Source organism: Silene latifolia, chromosome 7 (assembly GCF_048544455.1).
Source record: "Silene latifolia isolate original U9 population chromosome 7, ASM4854445v1, whole genome shotgun sequence".
Lineage (NCBI taxonomy): Eukaryota > Viridiplantae > Streptophyta > Magnoliopsida > Caryophyllales > Caryophyllaceae > Silene > Silene latifolia.
This window is the reverse complement of record NC_133532.1, coordinates 45,041,178-45,063,278: the sequence shown is the minus strand read 5'-3', so window position 1 is coordinate 45,063,278 and position 22,101 is coordinate 45,041,178. Positions and strand designations below refer to the sequence as shown.

The following is a 22,101-nucleotide window of genomic DNA, read 5'->3' as shown; positions in this document are numbered from 1 at the left end:
AAAGTATTGCACATGTTTAAAATTACTAAATTATAATAATTATTTTTTGGTTCAAATGAGCGTACTATGTCGCGGGTGAGAATCGAATTCTAACTTCATGGTCGAGGTAAGAGAGCCCCTACCATTTAAGCCAACTCTTGTTCTCAGTAAGTTATAATAAATGAGAATTGACAATTGATCATTTATTTTGATACAGATAATATTAAGCGTTATTTTAAGTTAGTTCTATAGGACGACTTCAAATAATTTGCAATCGGATAATTTCGGGCCAAATCAAGTGATGTTGAACCAAGTCCAACAAATCATCAATCAAGGACAACTCGAGTTATAAGTCAGATATAAGTTCTATTATTCGAGTTATTCTGGGTCGATCTCGGATCAACCTTCTCGAGCCATGTAATACAAATGGAGTTGATATAATTTCACCAGCCGTGGATAAGGTCGGAAGGATATGAATTATGATCCACTTCATATACTGACCAATAATGTTCACATTTTGTGTGTTTTTACCCAAAACCAACGATTCTCACATCATCGTCGGTTAATAAATACTAGGTGGTACCAACTACCAAGTAAATGTGTTATGTCACTTTTATGAATTTATTAATATATTTAATTTAAAATGCAAGATCTCCCTATTCCCCTCTCACAAAGGCAGATTTTGGTTGTGGTGGCCTGCCCCCCTCGTTTTTTAAAACAGGGAGTTTTTTTTAAGATGGAGGCGTCGGTTTATGATAAAACGGATTAAATATTACTCTACCATATATGAATATACATATAGAATAACTCTTTTATGTTTAACCTATTGTAATCAAATTTTGTCATATCCCTTCCACATGAGTATATTTAACCCGTCTTAAATTTAAGACGGATATACAGGTCTTAAATGAGAATGTGTCTATTCACATAGTACAATTATGAAGTTTGGAGTTTATTAGGATATTAGGCCCATTAGGCCCGACTATTATTAGGGTTAGGTTACGACGGCTACTGCCTAGGGTTTAGAGTATCGTCGTCTATTATATATATCGTCATGTATTCTCAGGAGATCGACACCAGTAATACAACTCTTATTATGCAATACTCTTCCCCTCTAAATCTTAACAGAGTTCGATTCCTATTGACAATATAATGCTCTCATTTAAACAAAATAATAAACATGCTCCGTATAATTCTATCATTTGGGTTATTTTGGGTCGGTTTCAACACGTAGTTCAAATAGCTTTAATATAATTTCGCGATTCATGGACCATGGTCCATGGAAACGGTCCTAATATACAATTGGTCTTCCTTGTGACGGGTCACCATTTGTGCCGGATATTTTGTGAGTTAAAATGGTAACAAAATGGGTTAGTGGAGAAAGGGGACCACATAAATAGTGTTGGAGAGAGAGAAAAAGTGGGTACTTTGTGAGGTAAAATGGTATCCGTCACTCCAGAGTGACGGATATGTGCCGTCACAAATGAGATTTTGTGCCTAATATAATATCCAGTTGTGTCCACTTCACATTTTTTTGGACGAATGGTTCTCATTGGCTACACCAGACACGTCAACGTCACTTAAATAGGTAGTACCAAGTACTATTTCGTTCCAATTAGTCTTGCGGAAGACGGATTGAAGCAAGTGACAGATAATGTCACTCACAAAATGAATAGGGGGACAAGGTGGGAGCACCCCCATGTGCTTCCCTCTCTCCTTTATTTGGGTCATTTGTGAGGAAAAATGGTATTCGTCACTCCAAAGTGACGGAAACGTGCCGTCACAAATGAGATTTTGTGATTTCGTTATTTGTATAAATCATAACACAAATTCTCATTATAGACGGACACTTTCCATCTATAATGAAAAACGGGTCAAATAAAATACCACTTTCCTAATAGGACAAACAACAAATGCGGTTGTGCGGGCAAAAAACGTCACCACTTTCACTGTATTTTGACCCGTTTATAGCAATAGACGGATATACTCATCTATAGCAAGACTAATTGAAATCATAAATGGAGCTTCCGTTTGAGTTTATTAGCACATGACACCTATATGAGTAACTAGACTATACAACCAGATTATGTAGCTTTCGAGTATTATTATAATATATTATTTGAGTTTAAATATAGGTCATGTTTGATAAAGAACGGATTAATATTGGTAGACACGGATTTAGAAAGCAGATTTGACTAGCATAATGATTTAGCATGTTCGACTAGCGGATTTGTTTAGGAGAATTGTTTTAGAGATGTTTGGTAATTGACAGTTTTAGATTAGCAAATTGTTTAACTCCTTTGTAAAATGACAAATAAGGACATGAATAAATTATTTATTAAATATATAAAAGTAACGTTAGTATTTTTTTTAAAAGGGTAAAGAAGACAATTTTTTCTCCTTCTAATCCGCTAACCCAATATGCTGGTAGCAGCATATTGCAAAATACCATATTGGACCCAATATACTATTTCAATATGTCATTAAACAAACGTTCTAAATAGTATATTCGTAAGTCAAACATGCTAAAGATAATTTTATTTCATCGTAATTTTAAGATATGGCATAGAAAAATATATTAAAGATAATTTTATGAGTTATGCAACTTTAAAGTAGTTTTATTTAATTGAAAATAAATTTTAATGGTAAATAAAGGTAGATCGGGTGTAGCCGGACACCAAGACTAGTTTATTACTCCCTCCTATTCATCATTTTCTTCCCTATTTCCTTATTCGGATTATTCGGGTTTTCTTCCCTATTTCATTTTTTGGGTTGATTTGTGTGGTCCAAATTAAATTACATGTGGGGTAGTATGTTTTGTGTGGTCCAAAATCGGTTTCTTATTCCTTGTACAAAAAAAAAGGGGAAGAATATAGTGAATATGAGGGAGTATGAAACTAAAAATTAATATACAATTAAATTTTTGTTTTGATGTCAAAAATTTGAACATAACTCAAAAATTTTAAATGTTCAAAAAGAATACACATAGACTCTGTTTGGTAAAACTAACTGAAAAGATGGCTGAAAGTTAAAAAAATAACTGAAACCTGAAAAGCTAACTGATAAGATAGGTGATAAGGTAACTAACTGTATAAAAAAAATGTTTGGCAAACAAATTGAAAAGGTTACTAATTTGTTGAAATGACGTAAAAGGATATATGATAACAATTTTGTAGTATTGATTTAAGGGGTAAAAAAGTAAAATAAAAGCAAAGCAGGTACATGAAATCTCAAATGCTACCCTAGACAACATTTCATTTCGGGTACCTTATTTGATTAAATAAGTTTGTTGCCAAAACACTTACAAATAAATAAGGTACCTAAAATTTTGGTCAAATAAGCTAGTTTGACCAAATGAGGTATCTGAAATGCATTGCCAAATAGAGCCATAAGCTCAGATAGATATGTTAATTGTTAAGATTGTACAATACTTTTATAGAACTGATTGTATAATCCTATTTACTCATCTGATTTTGATCCATTTTTCTATATAAAGGCTGCGAAATAGTGCTATTTTCATTCAAAAAGAGAAAATAATTAAATAATTTGTCTTAAGAATATCTATCTCTTCCTTATTCCATCTTGCACATGCAGTGTAGCAGCCAACACCAAAGGTTTGTGTTCGCTCTTTCTTCCCTCTTGCGCTAGTAAATTTATACGAGACCGTTTCGAATTTAACTTTGTAAATTTACATAGGACATTATTATTAAAATCATTTGTAAAAATGTGAAATTGATCATGCTTTTTAGAGTAACTAATGAAATAATTGGAATCCTGACTTAAAAAAAAAAATTGAAATCCAATACACATTCAAAATCTTGTACAACAGTTTAAATGAAATCAACAACTCCGTATATATTAATTTTCCACTATATTGCATGAGTATTATAAATTTACAATATCACTTGACTTAGATGTATTCATATATCGTATTATATGTCTTTGTATACTTGCAATTATATATTTCTTTGCAATTATATATTTCTCCCTTTCTATATATATTTTTTTGGAGAGCAAACGAAACGAGTAATACCAAAACAATAATATGTGTGCGAAACAATATTACACTGAAATATTTTAATTGTAAACATATATATTTTCATAATAAATAATGTTACAAAAGAAGTTTTTAGCTTGCAAATGGATAGTGCAAGTGGGGTATCCATTTCCTCCCACTTATATTATCCATTTGTATTTTGTGAGAGGGACATTATCCGTCTTCAGCTTGTGACGGATAGTGTCCGTCTTCAATGAGACGGACGGTTGATTTTAAGCTTTTCAAATTAAAGATTGTTTTTAAATTTAAAAAAAATATGAGTGTGACTAAATGTAAATTATTGAGTAACCAAAAACATCTGTGCTCAAAACATTAGCTCAAACACATTTTTTAAGTGGAAGGACAAGTGTGTGTGTGTGTGTGTGTGTGTGTGTGTGTGTGTGTGTGTGTGTGTGTGTGTGTGTGTGTGTGTGTGTGTGTGTGTGTGTGTGTGTGTGTGTGTGTGTGTGTGTGTGGGGGGGGGGGGGGGGCGTTCGGAGGAATGGAGCCTTGATGAATAGTGCGATTTCGTATTGTGAGAGAAAGCACTATTCGTCTTCAGCTTGTGACGGAATAGTGCCCGTCTTCAATGAGATTTTGTGCAATTTAATAGTCCATAACAACTAAATTTCTTCCTCCATTCAGTCTATTACACTACATTTACAAATATATAATTTTTTTTTTTTCATTTCAAAAATCCTTGTGAAATTTAATTGTTTGACTGATGTATGTGTGTTACCATTTACCAATCATTGATAGGAGACATGAAGGTGTTACTTCGGATAGCATGGATCTTATGCATTATACTTGTTATTTTGCCAACATTGGCGCAACGACGACCTCCACCACGAACCCCACCACGATCACCACCACCACCAGTGCGTAGACCACCACCACCACCAGTACGAAGACCGCCACCACCACCAGTACGACGACCACCGCCACCCCCACGACGACCACCACCCCCACCACCACAACTAAGACCCCCACCACCCCCACCAAGACGACCACCACCACCTCCACCACGACAACCACCACCCCCACCACCACAACTTCAACCACCACCACCACCACCAGAACTACAACCACCACCACCACCCGAAAAACCAGAACCCGAACCCGAACCAGAACCAGAACCCGAGCCAGAACCAGAACCAGAACCTGAACCTGAGCCCGAGCCCGAGCCCGAGCCCGAACCCGAACCCGAACCCGAACCAGAACCCGAACCCGAACCCGAACCAGAACCCGAACCCGAACCCGAACCAGAACCAGAACCAGAACCAGAAACACCACCAGAAGACATAAAATACACCAAAGAGACTTGGACACTTGAGAATACTACGCCTGAATCATATACGGAGCTTATAGCTTCTTTAAGAGGCAGAGTTTCGGTCGAAGAAGTTTGCAAAATACCAGTAAGCTCAAAATCACTAAAAACAACAAAAGAATTCATTTTTGTAGAAATAACAAGCCTGGCAAACAAAAAAATCACACTAGCATTTAGAGCATCGAGCTTCTACTATGTGGGTTTCATGGACGAGCTAAATGGCGTTACTCGTGCTAACTTCATCAAAGAAGATTACAATGAATTGAAGGACAGTCATCCGTTTAGTTACGCAAAAATTAAATCACAGCTTCCCCATGGAGGCAGTTATGTTGATCTTGAAAGACTGGCGAAATTAACTAGGGGAGAGCTTGAGCTAGGTGTCAACAGTTTATCATCCTTAATTGATACGATATATGGGTCGGATTATGATAGTAATAATACACCAAAGGACATCGAGCAAGACTTGGCTAAGTTTGCGCTAGTAGCTATCCAAATGATTGAGCAAGCGACACATTTCAAATACATCGAGGAAGAGGTGAGGGATCTTGGACTATACCATAGGACTTTTGTCCCGGATGCAATTTTTATTTCCTTACAGAACGATTTGGCTATGATCTCCGAACTTATTTACTCATCAGTTGATAACAATGATTGTATGACACCGGTGAAGGTGCCCGGTTATCCATGGGACGATATCAAGCCAAAAATGGGTCTCCTCAAGTATAAAGACCTTCCCTCTCGCTTAGATAATGATGCTCCTGCTTCTTTATGGGGGGTATTTTCGGCAGCAATGTATGATGATACCCTAATTGGTTAATTACGTGATGATGCCATGCATCTTAAAATCAAATTACCGATCTACTTTCATTATGCACTTGATCTATGTTATGTTGTATGATAAATAAATAAGTTCTCTAAGTTGTGTGATGGGTAAGTAATCAAGTTGTATTTGAATTAATGTGATTGTAATTTCAATTTGAATTAAAAAAGTAATGCATCAAAAAGAATCGAAAATAAAAGAAGATCGGGTTGTAGGATAATATAGATACGAAAGCGTAATTTCAGGAAACAATTTTCTAACGGCTATGTTAAAACTACATGCAGAAGATAATATGAATCATGCTAAAAGACGAAAAAAATATTTACTTCTTGAAGAATAAATTCCTCAAATAGCTTGTAGGAGTAGTTAGAGAGCCTCACTTATTGCTCCTCTACTCGGTCCACAAGCATAACCTGGAAACCCACGTCTGCTAGAACAGATGAGATTGATCAATATCGCTATCTTACTTTTACGGGTGCTTCAGGCAAACAGTATATATACGAACAATATGTTTTCTCCCTTGTGGTTTCTTATGGAAGAACTCCATCATATTTTTTTATCACTCTATAACCCTTTATATATAGTATCACAAACCAGAATGGAGATTAGGTGGAATAAGGAAAGAACTAATATTCCTTTCCTAAAATCGAATAATCGATGCCTCAAATCTGTGTCCTGATAGTATTAATGGTATTTCCTAATTATGCTTATATGTGTGACCTCATAGGATTATATTATTTTAGTCATTAATCCAATCTTATTTAAACTAATTACCATAATTCTTCTCTAGCGAGTAGTTATGATTTAATAAAATAATATCATTATTATCTCCATAAAATATCCTCTATTATATTTAGTAATTGCCGAAAACATCATAGGACACAATTCCTTCAATCTCACACTTATCCGTAGACACTAACACAATACTAAAATTACAAGTCCCTTAATGCCAATTTTTATAACACAATTAACATTCAATGATCATTATGTCATTCATCAAAATTACATTCCTAGATCCCGAGTTCGAACTACTTAAATAAGGATTAACTTCTTAATCCAACCTAGCATGGCCATGTATTTTCTTAGTTCTTGCTCATCAACAGGCCTAGATATGACCAATCTTATTGTATAAGAGGACTTATCCAATCTGCTTGTATCACTAAAACTCCCACTCAATTCTTAGTCACCATGACTACCGCCCTTATAACCTCCTTTTACGGCACGACATTTAACAGTGTCAATGCATAACTAATCATATCATGGTTAAAATGATATACATACTCATGTCAAAGGAATCCATTGAATACAGAAATTGATTTTACTTTAGAATCAATTCTGGTTAAGTCGTAATATATCCAATAAATCCATGTAATTGAATGAACATATCAACGTTCCCGTAGCTTATGGAATTACGCTATCAAACAATCTCATAGATTTATGCCTTTCTTCTTGCGTAGCTAGTGAAAAAGCTTTATTAATAATGGGAAATGGATTCTTACTTAGAGTTTGAGTGCGGAGAGTGTTGTATTTGTGGTCGTTAAGACGTAAAACAAAATCATGAACTTGTTCCTCCGCGGCTCTAGCACGTAACTTAGTAACAAACCCGCAAGTAACATCGACGTACCCATACAATTCATCCCACAAGCTTTTGAGTTTATTATGATATGAGACAAACGAAAGTTCATTTTGACAAATATTGTTGCACTCGGATTTAAGTTGATTAATATGAATGAGTTAGAGCTTCTAACCAGTGTTGTTGCCATTACCGTTGAACATTGTAAGAATTACGAAGGATTACACGAGCAACCCGAGGAGATAAAAAGCACAGATACAAAGGGATGGTTGCGGCAGAAGAAAAAATATTGGATCTTAAACATTGGTCGTTTACTCGATTATATTATGATATAATTTGATGGAAAGAGTTTTTGATATTATTAAGTTGTGTCAAATATGACAATATGTACATCCTTATATAGTATAATGATTTACTCCCTCCGTCCTGATCATTTGTTGTCATTTGGTTTTGGCACAAAGACTAAGGAAAGAGGAGGTGGCCAATTACTAAATGACAAGTAGAATAAATTGAGTGTGAATGATCAAATTATTCATCAAATTCATTCTTAAAATAGAAAGGACAACAAATGACTGAGACACCCAAAAATGAAAAAGGACAACAAATGACCGGGAAACAGGGAGTAACAAATAAGATAGAATAAATTGAGTGTGAATGATCAAATTATTCATCAAATTCATTCTTAAAATAGAAAGGACAACAAATGACTGAGACACCCAAAAATGAAAAAGGACAACAAATGACCGGGAAACAGGGAGTAACAAATAAGAAACCTAACTCGGATTAGGAAACTATGGTAATTAGGAAACTATTCCGTAAACTCTTTCATGAACGATTAAACTATATCGCAATAAGAAAAATTCTTGTGTACTCCGGGAGTACGGTACTTCTTACACTCAAGCTATTAAAATATTCTATTTTGTGAATTGCTTTTGAGTGTAAGGAGTACCGTACTCCCGGAGTACACAAGTATTTTTCTCACAATAATATGCATGTGTAGCATATTTCCAAGTGGGAGACAAGGACACAGTGGTGGAGCTAGGGGGGTTAGTAGAGGCGGTTGTCCCCCCTGGCGGATGAAAATTTTAAAATTTTTAGATAAATTTCCGAATTTTTTTCAAATGTACCATTTGAAATTAGTCGTTCGCCACCCCTAAGTTCAAATCCTGGCTCCGCCACTGCATGGACATACAAGATCAAGAGCATGTACGAGCACTCAATTTGGTGTGCGGTTAAGGGGAGGCTATCAAAGTCTTTCTGAAGCTTAAGGTGCCTAGAAATTGGTCGGGGTTGTATGATGTCAGAGTTCTCCATCGAGGTCAAGGCTTGACTGAAGATGATGGTCCTTGTTTGAGGGAAGGATTGTTATGGTGTAAATTCATGACCTACATCGACAGTGTAAGGTAAAAGGTCATCTTTGTAAGTGTCGGCAACATATAATAGTACAAGGTAGTTGGGAAAGAGTCCAATAGTAAATCTCAGAGAGCTTGACCCAAAGCAAATAATATCGTACATTATATAAACAATAGACATTGGCATAGCCGAAAAGTAATAAAAAGTATCAACCTTCCACACAACAAAAACAATTACGCAGATATTTTGTTTCATGAAATGGTAAAAGATGTAAATCACAGAATGATTCGGCAAAACTTGAATATGGAATCCAATTTACTCCATAGATCCGTTATATAGTGGGCCATACTTAACGGTGGTTTAGAGTGTAAGAGCACATCGCTAATAAATCCGGTTGCGATTTGCTTCAAATAGGATGATCGTATATATGTGCTCCGTTTAATTATTCTCCGCAAATAAAACTAGTTACATACTCATATATGTTTTTTATGCATTGCAATAATATATATGAATATTTTTCTAATATAGAGTGCATTGGCGGTTCTGAAAGGTGTGTAGGGGATTCACCACGTCCGATCCCTTGAAATATTTACAAGTTAGTTTCAATAAGGATCATCAAATGTTTAGTGGTGTAGTGGTTGGATATTAGTTAGTATCAGTTTGGTCATGAGTTCAACACTTGTGGTTGTCATTTTTGCACTTTATCTCATTTAGTTATAAATTTTGTCTTTAATGATATTTAATGCCTAATTTTAGTCCTTCATTTCCAGTACAAATTATACAATAAGACGGTCTCATGGATTTTTGTAAAAAATATGTTCATTTATTACTAATAAATGAAGTTTCTTTTTACACTGTCTCACACCGCGAAACGGTCTTATGCAATAACAACTGCATTTCCAGAATTGTGTTAGTTATAAACTTGTTCTATTGTATTTGTTGTTTTTTGGTAGTTTCGTCAATTTTATATAAAATTTATGTTAAGGAAACCAAGAGTTAAAGTTGTAATTTTAATGTCGTGACTTTCTAATTCCTCTTATTTATTTAGTTACATAAAATATTACGTACTCAAATATCTATTGCATTTAACATAAAGAAGAATATCATATTATTGGACTACAGTTATTTGGATTATATTATAAAATGTACTCTATTCACATTAAAGAGTTATATACTCACAAATATATACAAAGTATTTTATTTATACCTACTCGAATTATTTGGATTCAATTTTATTTTAAATTAGTGTTTTACATTAGTTTCACAAATTTTTTGTGTTTAAACTTTAGTTACCATTATCCAAATCATTGTTAAGCATTTGCAACCCTTATGATCAAATTCTAGAATCGCACCTGATAGAGTGTATAGATGAATAAGTTCTTAAACATTGCAATAAGTTATTGCAATAATATACGGAGTATCCCTTAATTATAAAAGCAATGTTTTTCTAAGAGTAAGTTCAATGGTTTAGCTTAGGGATTTGCTTGCAATCTCAAAAAAATTGCAAACTAGTGGTTAAATCATTGGAGATAGTCATGTAGGATTGCTTGGATTGAGCAACTAGCTTAATTAAGCTAGTAGCTTAAATGGACCCACTAAAAAACAACCAATAAGAAAATAGTTGGGGATTTTCCATTATTCAAGTATGAAACATGGGTTAAACCAAGCTAGAATAAAATCTAGCTAAACCGTTGTAGAAGTTTGGTAGCTTAAGATTCAGGGGTAGCCGGTGGAATTTAGAGGCTTGTTCCAAAATATTATATGAAGGCCCCTTGTCATTTAGCTCAATAACTACCTTTTTTTTTTGACAAAAATAAAATAAAAAATAAGACTAAATGAAAAAGATGTAGGATTTTAAATTGAAAATAGAGTTCACCCTTTGTTATTTTAATTTTTTTTTTTTATCAAGTGGAGGATTAAAAATGTTTATTGAAAGCAACTACGAAAGTAGTCATGATAGTGTTGTTGATAAGCATCCCAAAAGATGCATTTGTGGTGTCCCTTTGAGAACTTATAGAAATTAGTACAAAACTTTGGTTAAAATTTGGGGATTATCGAACAATCTCTGAGCACAAATTCTTGTTTACAACCGTTGAAAATAAGAATAATTTACAATTGAGATATAAGTCCATCCAAATTAAAACTGTTTTTTGGGTGAAGGTGTTTTCCACCCTTTCTTTATAACGTACAACGGTGGTAAGCAAGATTTACTGATCTTTGAGAACTTACAGAATCAAAGTAGAAATTTTACAGAAATTTGGGAAAAAATTGGGTAAAGTTGATGAATGGGGTGAAGCTAAGAGTAAAGAAACAATATAAGCGAAGTTCAAACATATTAACGCATGGGCAGGTTCAAAAGGTTTCAACATTTTTTCACCTTAAAAAAGCTTTGGGTGCAAATTTTATCCTGAGTAAATAATGTGGGTCAAATTTTAAAAAATCATTTGACGTGGGAGTAATCGTAGAAAAGTGATATGTTGCCAGGAGTAATCGTCAATGTATTCCAATTTGCAACAAATTTGTGGCAATGTGATTCATTTTTAAGCCAAAAGAAACAGTCCAAGGAACGGTTCGCAAATGAATGCATTTCATCGCTTTTTGAAGTGTCATTCCAGCCGGCCCAACTTCCAAGCCTTATATCTCAAGTTATACTCATGCAAATCCTTCCATTCTTATGTCATTAGAAAGCTTAAAGTCTTAACTAAATCAGGGATTTTGAATCACCATCATATTAGCTCTATAGCTAGGGATATAGCTGATGCAAACAGCTTTTGCGTTACGAGACAACTCATGACCTATCATCACTAAAAGTTGAATAACTCAAGATTTACTCTATGTTTAAGGGTGTTTATTTTTGGAGGTGAAAGTTAAATTTATTAGCTTTCAATTAGAAAACATTGGCCTTGATATTCATCCGGAACTAAGAGATATGTCTCCTACAAGATGCATCTGATTCCTGAACAGGTTCTGAAACCCGATTTTAGTCCGTCTTCTAGAACAAGGTCCAAGGCACCCTTAAACGATTAACAAGCCTAATACTCCTAGCTTAAGGTCTTAGGAAGAGAAACGTCCATAAGATTTTTGGCTAAATAACAATAAAAGAGAAGGTTTAGTTAGATGCAAAGTGATGAGTCCAGGTAGGACAAATTCAGCACCATCTTGTGACAAATTTGTTTTGGTTGCCGTTTTTGGCTAGACAAAGGCTGGACAAGGCTTGAAAGGCCTCCTAATCTTTTTGTGTTTGAAGAGTTAAGCTGCCAAGGACCATTCTCCAAGGTCTTACACATCTTAATTGACCTTGTACAAGCAAACAAATTAGAATTCAGCTTTATTTACTTTATGCTACCTTGATGCTTTATTATTTTCTAGCCTTTATTTCAGAATTTGTAAGATAAATAGTTGTGGCTTTGGTACTTTTTAAAGGCTATTTCGTGGTCCTTAGATGTAGAATTAATGACGGGATTGTATTGCCTTGGTCTATATAAACCAACAAACCTAATGAGAACATTCAGATTTGATTTGAATTAAAAATATGAGTTTGAAAACTGAGTTTTCTAATTCTTTTCTTCTTGCTTAGTACGAAAAACCCTCCATTTGCTTAGTGCTTTGGGACGGAATTTAGTCCTTGCTCCGTGATCTTGAACGAGATTCCTAGGCTTAAACTTGCTTCGTGATCTCGTCTAAGTATCATTTTAAACAGTCCAATTGAGTGTCTAATTCATGCCATTTACACCATAATTTTAGTTGAAATTGGTATCAGAGTCAGGTTATAACACAATTCCATCTTGTGTTAGTCATGGGTTAAGCCTTTGTGAGTTCATTATATATCCTTAACTACATCAAAAATACAAAAAAAACCCAATGAGTGAAGAGAGTTTATCAAAACTTCGGTTTATTGTTTGAAAAATATGCTTTTGTTAAAGTGTTGTCATTCGGTTTTTCCATTGGAAAATGAGTAGCAATATGTTCTTTATGTTCCATGCTCAAAGGTGAAGCCTTAGGACCTTGGTTCCATCTCCAAGTCCTTACAAGGTTTTATAGTGAAGTTGCAGCTCTAACAAGAGGGCTTGAAGGCAATGTGCATACAAGGAGTACAACCGAATGTCATGGAGTTCCGAGGGAACCAAAACCTCCATATTTGTACCGTGGAGAGCACCACCTGCTCCATGTCTGTCTTAAGTCCTCTCCTACCCTTAGAGGCAGAGGTAAAACACCATTACTTCCTTCTTTTAGTGGTAAAAATAGTAGAGCATTTTTGTCTTGGTTATATAAGGTTAAATGTTATTTTGGGAGCAAGTATTTTTCTGAGGAAAGGAAGCTCAAACTAGTTGTGTCTTGTTTAAAGAGTAGTGCTTTGTTGTAGTATAATACTCTTACATTTTCAAGGAGAATGGAAGGGAAGGGCAAAATTAGTTCTTGGTTTAAACTTGAAAGGAACATGAGATTAAAGTTTCTACCTTGCTCTACCATAAATGAATTATGGGCTAAACTTAAAACCCTTAAACAAAATTCCTTGAGTGTTCTTGAGTATGCTAAGTTATTTGAGGAATTACACTTTGTGTGTGACAATGAAGTTAGTTCTTTCCAAAAAAGAATCAAATTTTACCTTGGCTTGAAAACTGAAATTTCTAGGAGAGTTAACTTAGGAATGATGTATTCATTTGGAAAATTGCCTGAGTTGGCTTTGGATGTTGAGAAGAGCTTAGCAAGACCGAAAAACCATGAGGTCTTTGCTGGGGACAGTTTAGATGTAACCAAAGCAGTTGGGGCGGAGGAGAGTTTAGACCAAGGAGTTGTCATGCCAAGGTTGGATATTGCTTGTCCTAAGTCTAAATCCCTTGAGCCAAAGGTCATGAACACTCGTGCTGAGATTAATAGCTCATGTAGTGATATATTTGAGAGCCCATTTTTTGAAATTAAAAACCCCTTCAACTCAACACATGAGCCTACTAGTGAGGAGGAGAGTAGTCGTACCCTTACCCATGGAGCCATGAATGACCAAGCTACTGATTTGGGGCCGAGAGATGTGAATGTCGACCAAGGACCACTTGACCTTCAAAACGTGAAGTTTGCACAGCCTACGGTCATGTTCAATGGTGAAACTTGTTGGGATTCAAGTAAGGGTGAAGTAAGACAAGAATCTTAGGTTGTTCCATACTCAAGTGTACCAAATCTGACCTCCAACACCCACCATGGTCCTAGCTTAGAAGCTTACATCTTGAGTGGTACAACTTGTCACAAATCTACTCCTCACTTTCATTTTTACATGTTGGTAAAGTTACAAGTTAGTCTTGTTCATTTGGGTGCAATTCCATATATGTTAAATGAGGAATCCAAACATATGAATGCTAACTTTTCTAAATTGTTTTGGAGAAATAAGTTGAATCTTTTTGAGAAGTTTAGAGACTTAAAGTATATTTCTTGGGTGCTGTTGAGGTTTCTAAGTAGGATTGTTGTTTTTAAAAAGTTCATTCTTACTCATTCAAGGTGGAAATTAATTTTTGAGAGTGAAATGAGTCAATTTAAAACTTGCTGTACAATTTTGGAATTCATGTATGTGTTTGGGGTTAAATACTGTTCAAGTTTAATATGAGAGTTTGTTGTAATTATTTGGTACATCAAGTACAAGGTCTCTACATGGTTTAGAAGTAGGTATAGCACAATTGGTGATGTTTGTGTTAAGGGTGATGCACGAGGACATAAGAAGCCCTTAGTTGCATTGTTGTGCTCAACTAGTTATGTTAATGCTCATTATGGGTTGATCTTGGTCCAGTATATGCTGCTGGTCATCCAATGTGGTGAAATAGTTGTTAAGCTTGGAGTAAAGCCACCTTGGCCTTTTGGTGATGGGTACATGAACTCAATTGAGAGGAAAGTTGGAATGGGCATAAGTGGTAACAATAAGTCTTTCATGGGTATAAAATTTCCAACTCTATTTGCTGAATTTGATGGTGGTACTCACATCCAACCTAGCCAAGAAACCATGAATTTTATTCCAAGAAGGATAAGGGGTATTTGGATGAGTGATCAAACTGAATTTGGGAATGGCACAACACCTCTCTTGCCATACACAGTTCTGATCTATGATCCGGGAGTAAGTCATGAGAGCCCATCTCTTGAACTATCCTTGATCTTTTGATAAGTGGGAGGACACAAGCCTTGACAATAATTCTCTTCATTTTAATCCAACAGAATTTGAGGGCAAATTCTTTTGTAGAAAGGAAGTTTGCAACAAAAGTTGTTGCATTGTGATTTATTTTTAAGCCGAAAAAACAGTCCAAGGAACGGTTCGCAATTGAATGCATTTCATCGCTCTTTGAAGTGTCATTCCAGCGGGCCTAACTTCCAAGCCTTATATCTCAAGTTATACTCATGCAAATCCTTAGATTCTTATGTCATTGGAAAGCTTAAGGTCTTAACTAGATCAGGGATTTTGAATCACTAAAAGTTGAATAACTCAAGATTTACTCCATGTTTAAGGGTGATTATTTTCGGAGGTGAAAGTTAACTTCATTACCTTTTCAATGAGCTACCAGGGGCCTGGAGATTTATCTAGAGCTGAGAGATATGTCTCCTACAAGATGCGTTTATTTCCTGAACAGGTTCTGAATCCCGGTTTTAGTCTGTCTTCTAGAACAAGGTCCATAGCAGCCCCTAAACGGAATTGAGTGATTCCAAAGTCTAATACTCCTAGCTTAAGGTCTTAGGAAAAGAAAATCCTGGAGAGTTTTGGCTAAATAACAATAAAAGAGCAGGTTTAGCTAGATACAAAGGGATGGGTTCGGGTAGGACCAATTCAGCACCATCATGTGATAAAACTGTTTTGGCTACCGTTTTTGGCTAGACAAGGGTTGGAAAAGGCTTGAAAGGCCTTCTAATCTTTTGTTCTTGAAGAGTGAAGCTGCCAAAGACCATACTCCAAGGTCTTACACATCTTAATTGACCATATGCAAGCAAACAAATTAGAATTCAACTTTATCTACTTTATGCTTTATGCTTTATTGTTTTCTAGCTTTTTATTTCAGAATTTGTAAGATAAATAGTTGTTGCTTTGGTACTTTTGTAAGGCTATTTCGTGGCCCTTAGATTTAGAATGAATGGTGGAGATTGTATTACCTTGGTTTATACAAACTAAGCAAACTTAATGAGAACATTCAGATTTGAGTTGAATTAAAAATATGAGTTTGAAAACCGAGTTTTCTACTTCTTTTCTTCTTGCTTAGTGCAGAAAACCCTCTATTTGCTTAGTGCTTTAGGGCGGAATTTAGTCCTTGATTCGTGATCTTGGACGAGATTCCCAGCTGTAGACTTGCTCCGTGATCTCGTCTAAGTCATATCTGAAGAGTTAGGAACAATAAACACCTAAGAGGGGGAGAGGGCGAATTAGGTGTACCCTTTTTTAATTTTGTTCTTAACTTAGTTAATTGATAACTTAAGTAAAGAACCTTGAAGCACAAATCTTGAAAAACTTAATAGAATGTAAGTTCACAAGATGGTACAACAGTTTTATGTCACGGTATAGCTGACTGTGACACAGAACTTGATTAGGTATAAAAGAGAAATAGCAAAGTGAAAGAACGTAAAAGTAAATGAACAAACAAACGACATTTAAAAATTGGTTCAGCTTCTACTCCGAGGCCTACGTCCAACCGTTATTTTATTGATTGTTTAGAAATTTACTCAAACTTACTAAACCACTTACAATTAAAATAACTCGCCAACCTACTCTGGTTGCACTCAAACTTAAAGCTCCTCCGCTTCAAGAGTTTATGTTGTAACACCCGCGAATTTTCTGTTTTGGCATTTATAATTTAATTAGCCATTTTATTATTTTATTTATATTTTAAATCCGTTTTTTTATATAAAAATGCGGCTTTACATGTATAATAGTGTTAATATTAATAAAAATATCCGTCTTAAGTTTGTAGTAGGTTTGAAACGTATTTTAGTGGAAAATCGACTCGATTTAAGGTTTTGGGCTTAGGATGACCATTGGGCCTTTCTTTTATTTCTTCCCCTCCTCCAATCCTACACTCAAAACCCTATCTTCTTCCTTCTACTTTAAAATTTCAGCAACTTTCCTCAACAAACATATATGAAACACCATTATTACACCATTTCTTCTATTTCACTAAAATCCCCATAACTTGCTCAATTCTTATCCGAATCAAGTGATTTTCGCGTCTATCTTCTCCTCTTTCCGTTCTCCATCCATTCATGTAAGAAAGAACCCAACTTTCCTCTTCCACTTATTCTGGCCGTGTATATAAGGCACGTTTTCCCCCGATTAAATCGTTTTCTTTGTGTTTAGGTGAGTTCTTGGACAACCCGGAGTAGTTTTGAGTCGGAAGTGTTTTCTTTGAAAAGCTAAAAGGTAACAGTGATAGGTTACTCGACATTATGTTGAATTTATGTGGTTGTTTACTCTTTTAGTGAACAAGTTTACATTTTTACTTGTGTTTGTACCATGTTTGTATGTGACGGTTTTATACAAGTTTTACTAATCTATTTTGAGAAAAGATGGTACCTTTAGATTCATGGTGAAGTGGGTAAATGAATTGGGTAGTTTATTTGAATGGAGATTACATGTTTCATGCTTAAAATTTTGTCTTAAGACGGCTTCACTAATTGTCTAGAAACCATGTGTATAGGTTGTTGATGGGTGTATTTTGTGGACTGTTTTTGAGTCGGTTTCTTGGGTGATTTGAGCCAAATTGTTAATTTCTGTCTCTTGTGTATATACATGTATGATTTGGGTAACTAGTATGGACGAATACCGCTTTACTCGTGCTTAGAAACTTGTCTTAAAATCACCCGTGTTGGCCTGGACACCTGTCATTCCTGACCGGGGCGACCTCCAATACCGCTGAAAATATGACAGATGGACCGGCGTCGAAAAATTAGGTGGTTTAGCCACTTGAATCACTCGATTCGGAGTCCGTATGAGTAAATGTCGACCGTTTTACCGTCTCAAGTTATATAAATATATCCTTTGTGTATGATGGTTGTTTATGCTTTTTATTCGTATCATGACCCAAGTTTTCCCTTGTTGACTCGTATATGTTTATGGGCTGTTTGGATTTTGGTTTGTTTACGTTTTGCCTCGTGTTTCGTATTAGTTAATTCATTTGTTATCGGTTATTTATACTTTGTTCAAGTAACATGTAAATGTGAAAGAAAATGTTTATTCATGATAAGAAAGCATGAAATGATGCTATATGCTTCATATTTGAGTTCATATTCATTTGTTTACATTTTGCCATGTGTTTTGTATTACTTGTTCCATTTTGAGCTCACTTGTTCCATTTTGAGCTCAAGTGACATATAAATACGAAATATAAGGTTTATTCAAGTTATATAAGATTGAAATGGTATTATATACTCCATATATGAGTTCTTATTTGTTCATGGTCGAATCTTTATCAAGTTTCAAGTATGAAATGACTTAGTATATTTCATTTATGGCTGTACTTACTCATTTCCATGTTTCCATCATATTTCATGTATGAGTGATTTATTCTAAGTAACTACTTGTAATAAGTCGTATTCTTGTGAAAATGTCATAATGATATGCCTTCTTGCTTGACTTATCTTTACGCCTTACTTGTCCCGTTCTGCCAAGTTTTGGTTTACGCCGCTCTCGTGCCGTTCTGCCGGGAGTTGGTTGATTTATGTTTTTCCCGCCCCTTTCGGACTGTTCTGCCGATTGTGGGTTAGCTCATATCATATTCTGGTGACAATGCCTTTATGCTATACATTTTGCTTGACTTGTCTTTACGCCCCATTCGGACTGTCCTGCCGATTGTGGGTTTAGCTCATATTTTCCGCCTCTTTCGGACTGTTTTGCCGATTGTGGGTTCTCGACTTCCATTCTGTCGACCGAGTCTTGGATGCAGACTGTTCTGCCGCATGTCGAATTGGGAAACGTTCTGTCCCGAGAGTCTGGCCAGATTTAGACTAGGACTGAGTCTTGGGAGTACCATTGTCGTCCTACCAGAGGAATTATATATTAATATATGAGTAGTAAAGGTATTGCTTGGTTATAGATATTGGTATTTGTCTTTCAAGACAAGAGTTATGCCGTGTGTTGTTTGTCTTAGTCCTATCGGATACTAGGGGTAGGGATTGATGTTCTCATCCGTTCTTATGGTGAGATGCAAGCCATAAGTATGAATGTGACATTAGTAGCCACGTCCCGTGTAATGTTTGCTAAGTGGTTTTCCAAGTAATGGCTACGGTTTCTATTCCTGTAATTTGCATTGATTGATCCCTTACTTAACTACTTCACATGATTCGGATTCTAATCTCATATGTATGTTGTATTTCCTTGAAATGCGTGTTTTTTGTATAAATGACTGTATTGTTGTCTTTCATATTATTTAATTGTCTCACATGAATAGTTGATTCTTTATTATGCTAATGTTGATCTATCTTGTTCCATCTCATTTAATTGCCATGTTTACACATAAACTTGATATTCATATCTTTTGTAAGTATCTTAAATGACTTACCTGTTTTAGTTCTTTGTTATGTTCGTTTCGACATTTTGTGGCTGGGAGAACCTTGAGTTACTCCCCACTGACTATGGCGTTCATGTTTACATGAATGACAGGTACTAGTTGGTGCATTTATGGGGTGAAGACATGTGTGAGCTAGCGAGCACTTTGACCTTGTAGTCGGTTTATTAGGATTGATTAGACTCACCTTTTATTGTATTGTCATTCGAGGGATATATTTTCCCTCACCTTGACTATCACGTTTGTATAATTTAATCTTTATTTCCGCAATCCTTTATCTGTGTTTTAGATTTTAATGAACCCGCGCTTTAAATTTTAAAAGTTTTAAAAAAATTTCCCATTTTCTGCTTGAATTTATAAGTTATATTTTTCCGCTTTATCGCGGGGTGTCACAGTTGGTATCAGAGCCTATGTTGCTCCCGATGTACACACGATTACCCCAAATTTAAACTTGAACTTGACCTTAAATAATGAATGAGAGATGGGTAGACTTAAGGACCTAAGGTGGTAGTCTGTAGTGTGTTTGTTCTTTGTTAAGTTCTAACATGTTTGTTGATTGTCAATTATTGTTGTACCATTGGATCAATAACCGTGAGCTTACCTATGTGAAGATCAAGATTTGGTGCCTATTTAATGTGACCATTATTTGAGCACATTTAGTCCATGAATTAGCCTCGTTCCTATGCTTTTTAGTGCATATTTGGGTCATTTACTATATTTAGTCCTTTGTTTTGCATATTCTTTGAGGTTTTGTTTCCTTGGAAGGAGAGGAGTGCAAACCTTGCATTTTCATGGCAAAATAGAGCTAAATTGATCGAATCTAATTGTAATACTACGGTTTTATGAGTCTCTGGGTACTCTATTAAGTGGGCCTTATTCTGTCGAGTAAGGGTGTTTTGCAGTTTAAAACAGGTTCTGACCTGTAGGGTACTCGATCGAGTAGCCTTGGTACTCGATCGAGTATGCGGCACTCGATCGAGTACGTCTGTTACTCGATCGAGTAGCCCGGTTTACGGGTAGTGTTTTGTCGGGTTTTGTTAATAATGCGAATTAATATTTAAGCCTTTCCGTCACTTTCATAAAACACTTTTTACAAACCTAATTACTTTGAAAAGAGATTGCAACCTACGTACTTCGCATCCATCGCATTATTGACAAATCCCGGAGCTTGGGAGGTCGGAATTCATCATTCTTTACACTCTTGTGTTCCTTGCGTCGAGGGTAAGATCTACATACTGTTTTTATGGTATTCTGTTAAGGTTGTTTAAACCCTAATTTAGGGGATTGGGGGTTTTGTTGTCTTTTATGATTGGTAGTAATTGTATGATCATATGTTAGGAGGAGGATTCGTAGAAGAGGCCTTTTGATAACAGCTGTTAAGATCGTCTGACTGTAGTGCATTCCAGGTAGGGTTTCCCTACTCAGTACTAGTCACATGATGTGTTGGTTGTGCTTTGTGATTGTTGAATATTGTCATACCAGTATTGTGACGGTTGTTGGTTTTGATTGTTGATAGTAGTTATGGTTGATTGTATCTGTCTGTGTTCTTCGGGGTGCGTCCCTGGCTGGGTGGAGTCACTTGCGGGAGTGGCTTCACGCCCATTATTCGCCTTCTGTGGAACCCGCCACAAAAGGAATGTGCACATTAATGGATTTGGGTTTATCGCTCGACGGAGATGAGCGGGGCTTAGGTGGGAACGGCTGCGGTCCCCCACCTGCGGCGAGGAGTAACCTTCTGCGATGGGTACTCTGGCAGGGCTACACACATTAGTGTGTAGTCAGTATTGTGGAGTTGATGATGGAGTTCGGAGTATATCTGTGACGATTGAGCTGTGTTGTTTGTTGTATTGTTGAGTTATATTAATTGTGTGATTAGTACTGACCCCGTTTATTGTTTTAAAAACTATGTTGATCCATTCGGGGATGGTGAGCAGTTATTGAGCAGGTATGAGTCGAGATACATGGGATAGCTAGGATGTGTCACCTTCAGATGATAGAGTCTTCCGCTATAGCATGAGTAGTTTATCAGACATTTCATTTAGTTGTTTAGACAGTTGTTTTGAGAACTTGTAACCCGTATTTTGGGTATTTGGTTTGGATTGTATTTCATTCACTAAACTTAAACTATTTAAATGTTGTTTCGTTATTGTCTTATGATTATCATTGCCTCGGGAAACCGAGATGGTGACATCTTTATACCTGAGTGGTCCTGGTAAGCCACTTAGAGTATGGGGGTGTCACACTAATGACCAAGCATCAAAGAGAAGACAAGACTAGAAGGCCTTTGTACATATTATAGTAGATGGGCAATGATGAAAAAATCCTTGAATCCCCGACTAAATCCCGGAGGATTATTGGAAGAAGAGAGGAAGAAAAGAAGGCTGGAACACAATCCGCCCGTCCAACCAGGCAAGACGCCCGTCCAACACTTCAGGAATCTGAGCGTCTTTGCCAGAGGGACGCCCGTCCAACCACGCCACAATCCGCTCGTCCAGC

At 35.9% G+C, this 22,101-nt stretch overlaps 1 protein-coding gene across 1 annotated transcript; it reads left to right on the top strand.

The window, feature by feature from the left end:
- Positions 1-3,395: 3,395 nt before the first annotated feature.
- Positions 3,396-6,300, top strand: LOC141592108 (antiviral protein S-like). Its single transcript, XM_074412695.1, has 2 exons — positions 3,396-3,593; positions 4,775-6,300. The coding sequence occupies exon 2, from the start codon at positions 4,780-4,782 to the stop codon at positions 6,157-6,159; it is 1,380 nt and encodes a 459-aa protein (XP_074268796.1). The 5' UTR covers positions 3,396-3,593; positions 4,775-4,779; the 3' UTR covers positions 6,160-6,300.
- Positions 6,301-22,101: the final 15,801 nt, after the last annotated feature.

Coding starts and splice junctions, on each gene's coding strand:
- LOC141592108 (XM_074412695.1), top strand. CDS start 4,780: ATGAAGGTGTTACTTCGGATAGCATGGATCTTATGCATTATACTTGTT.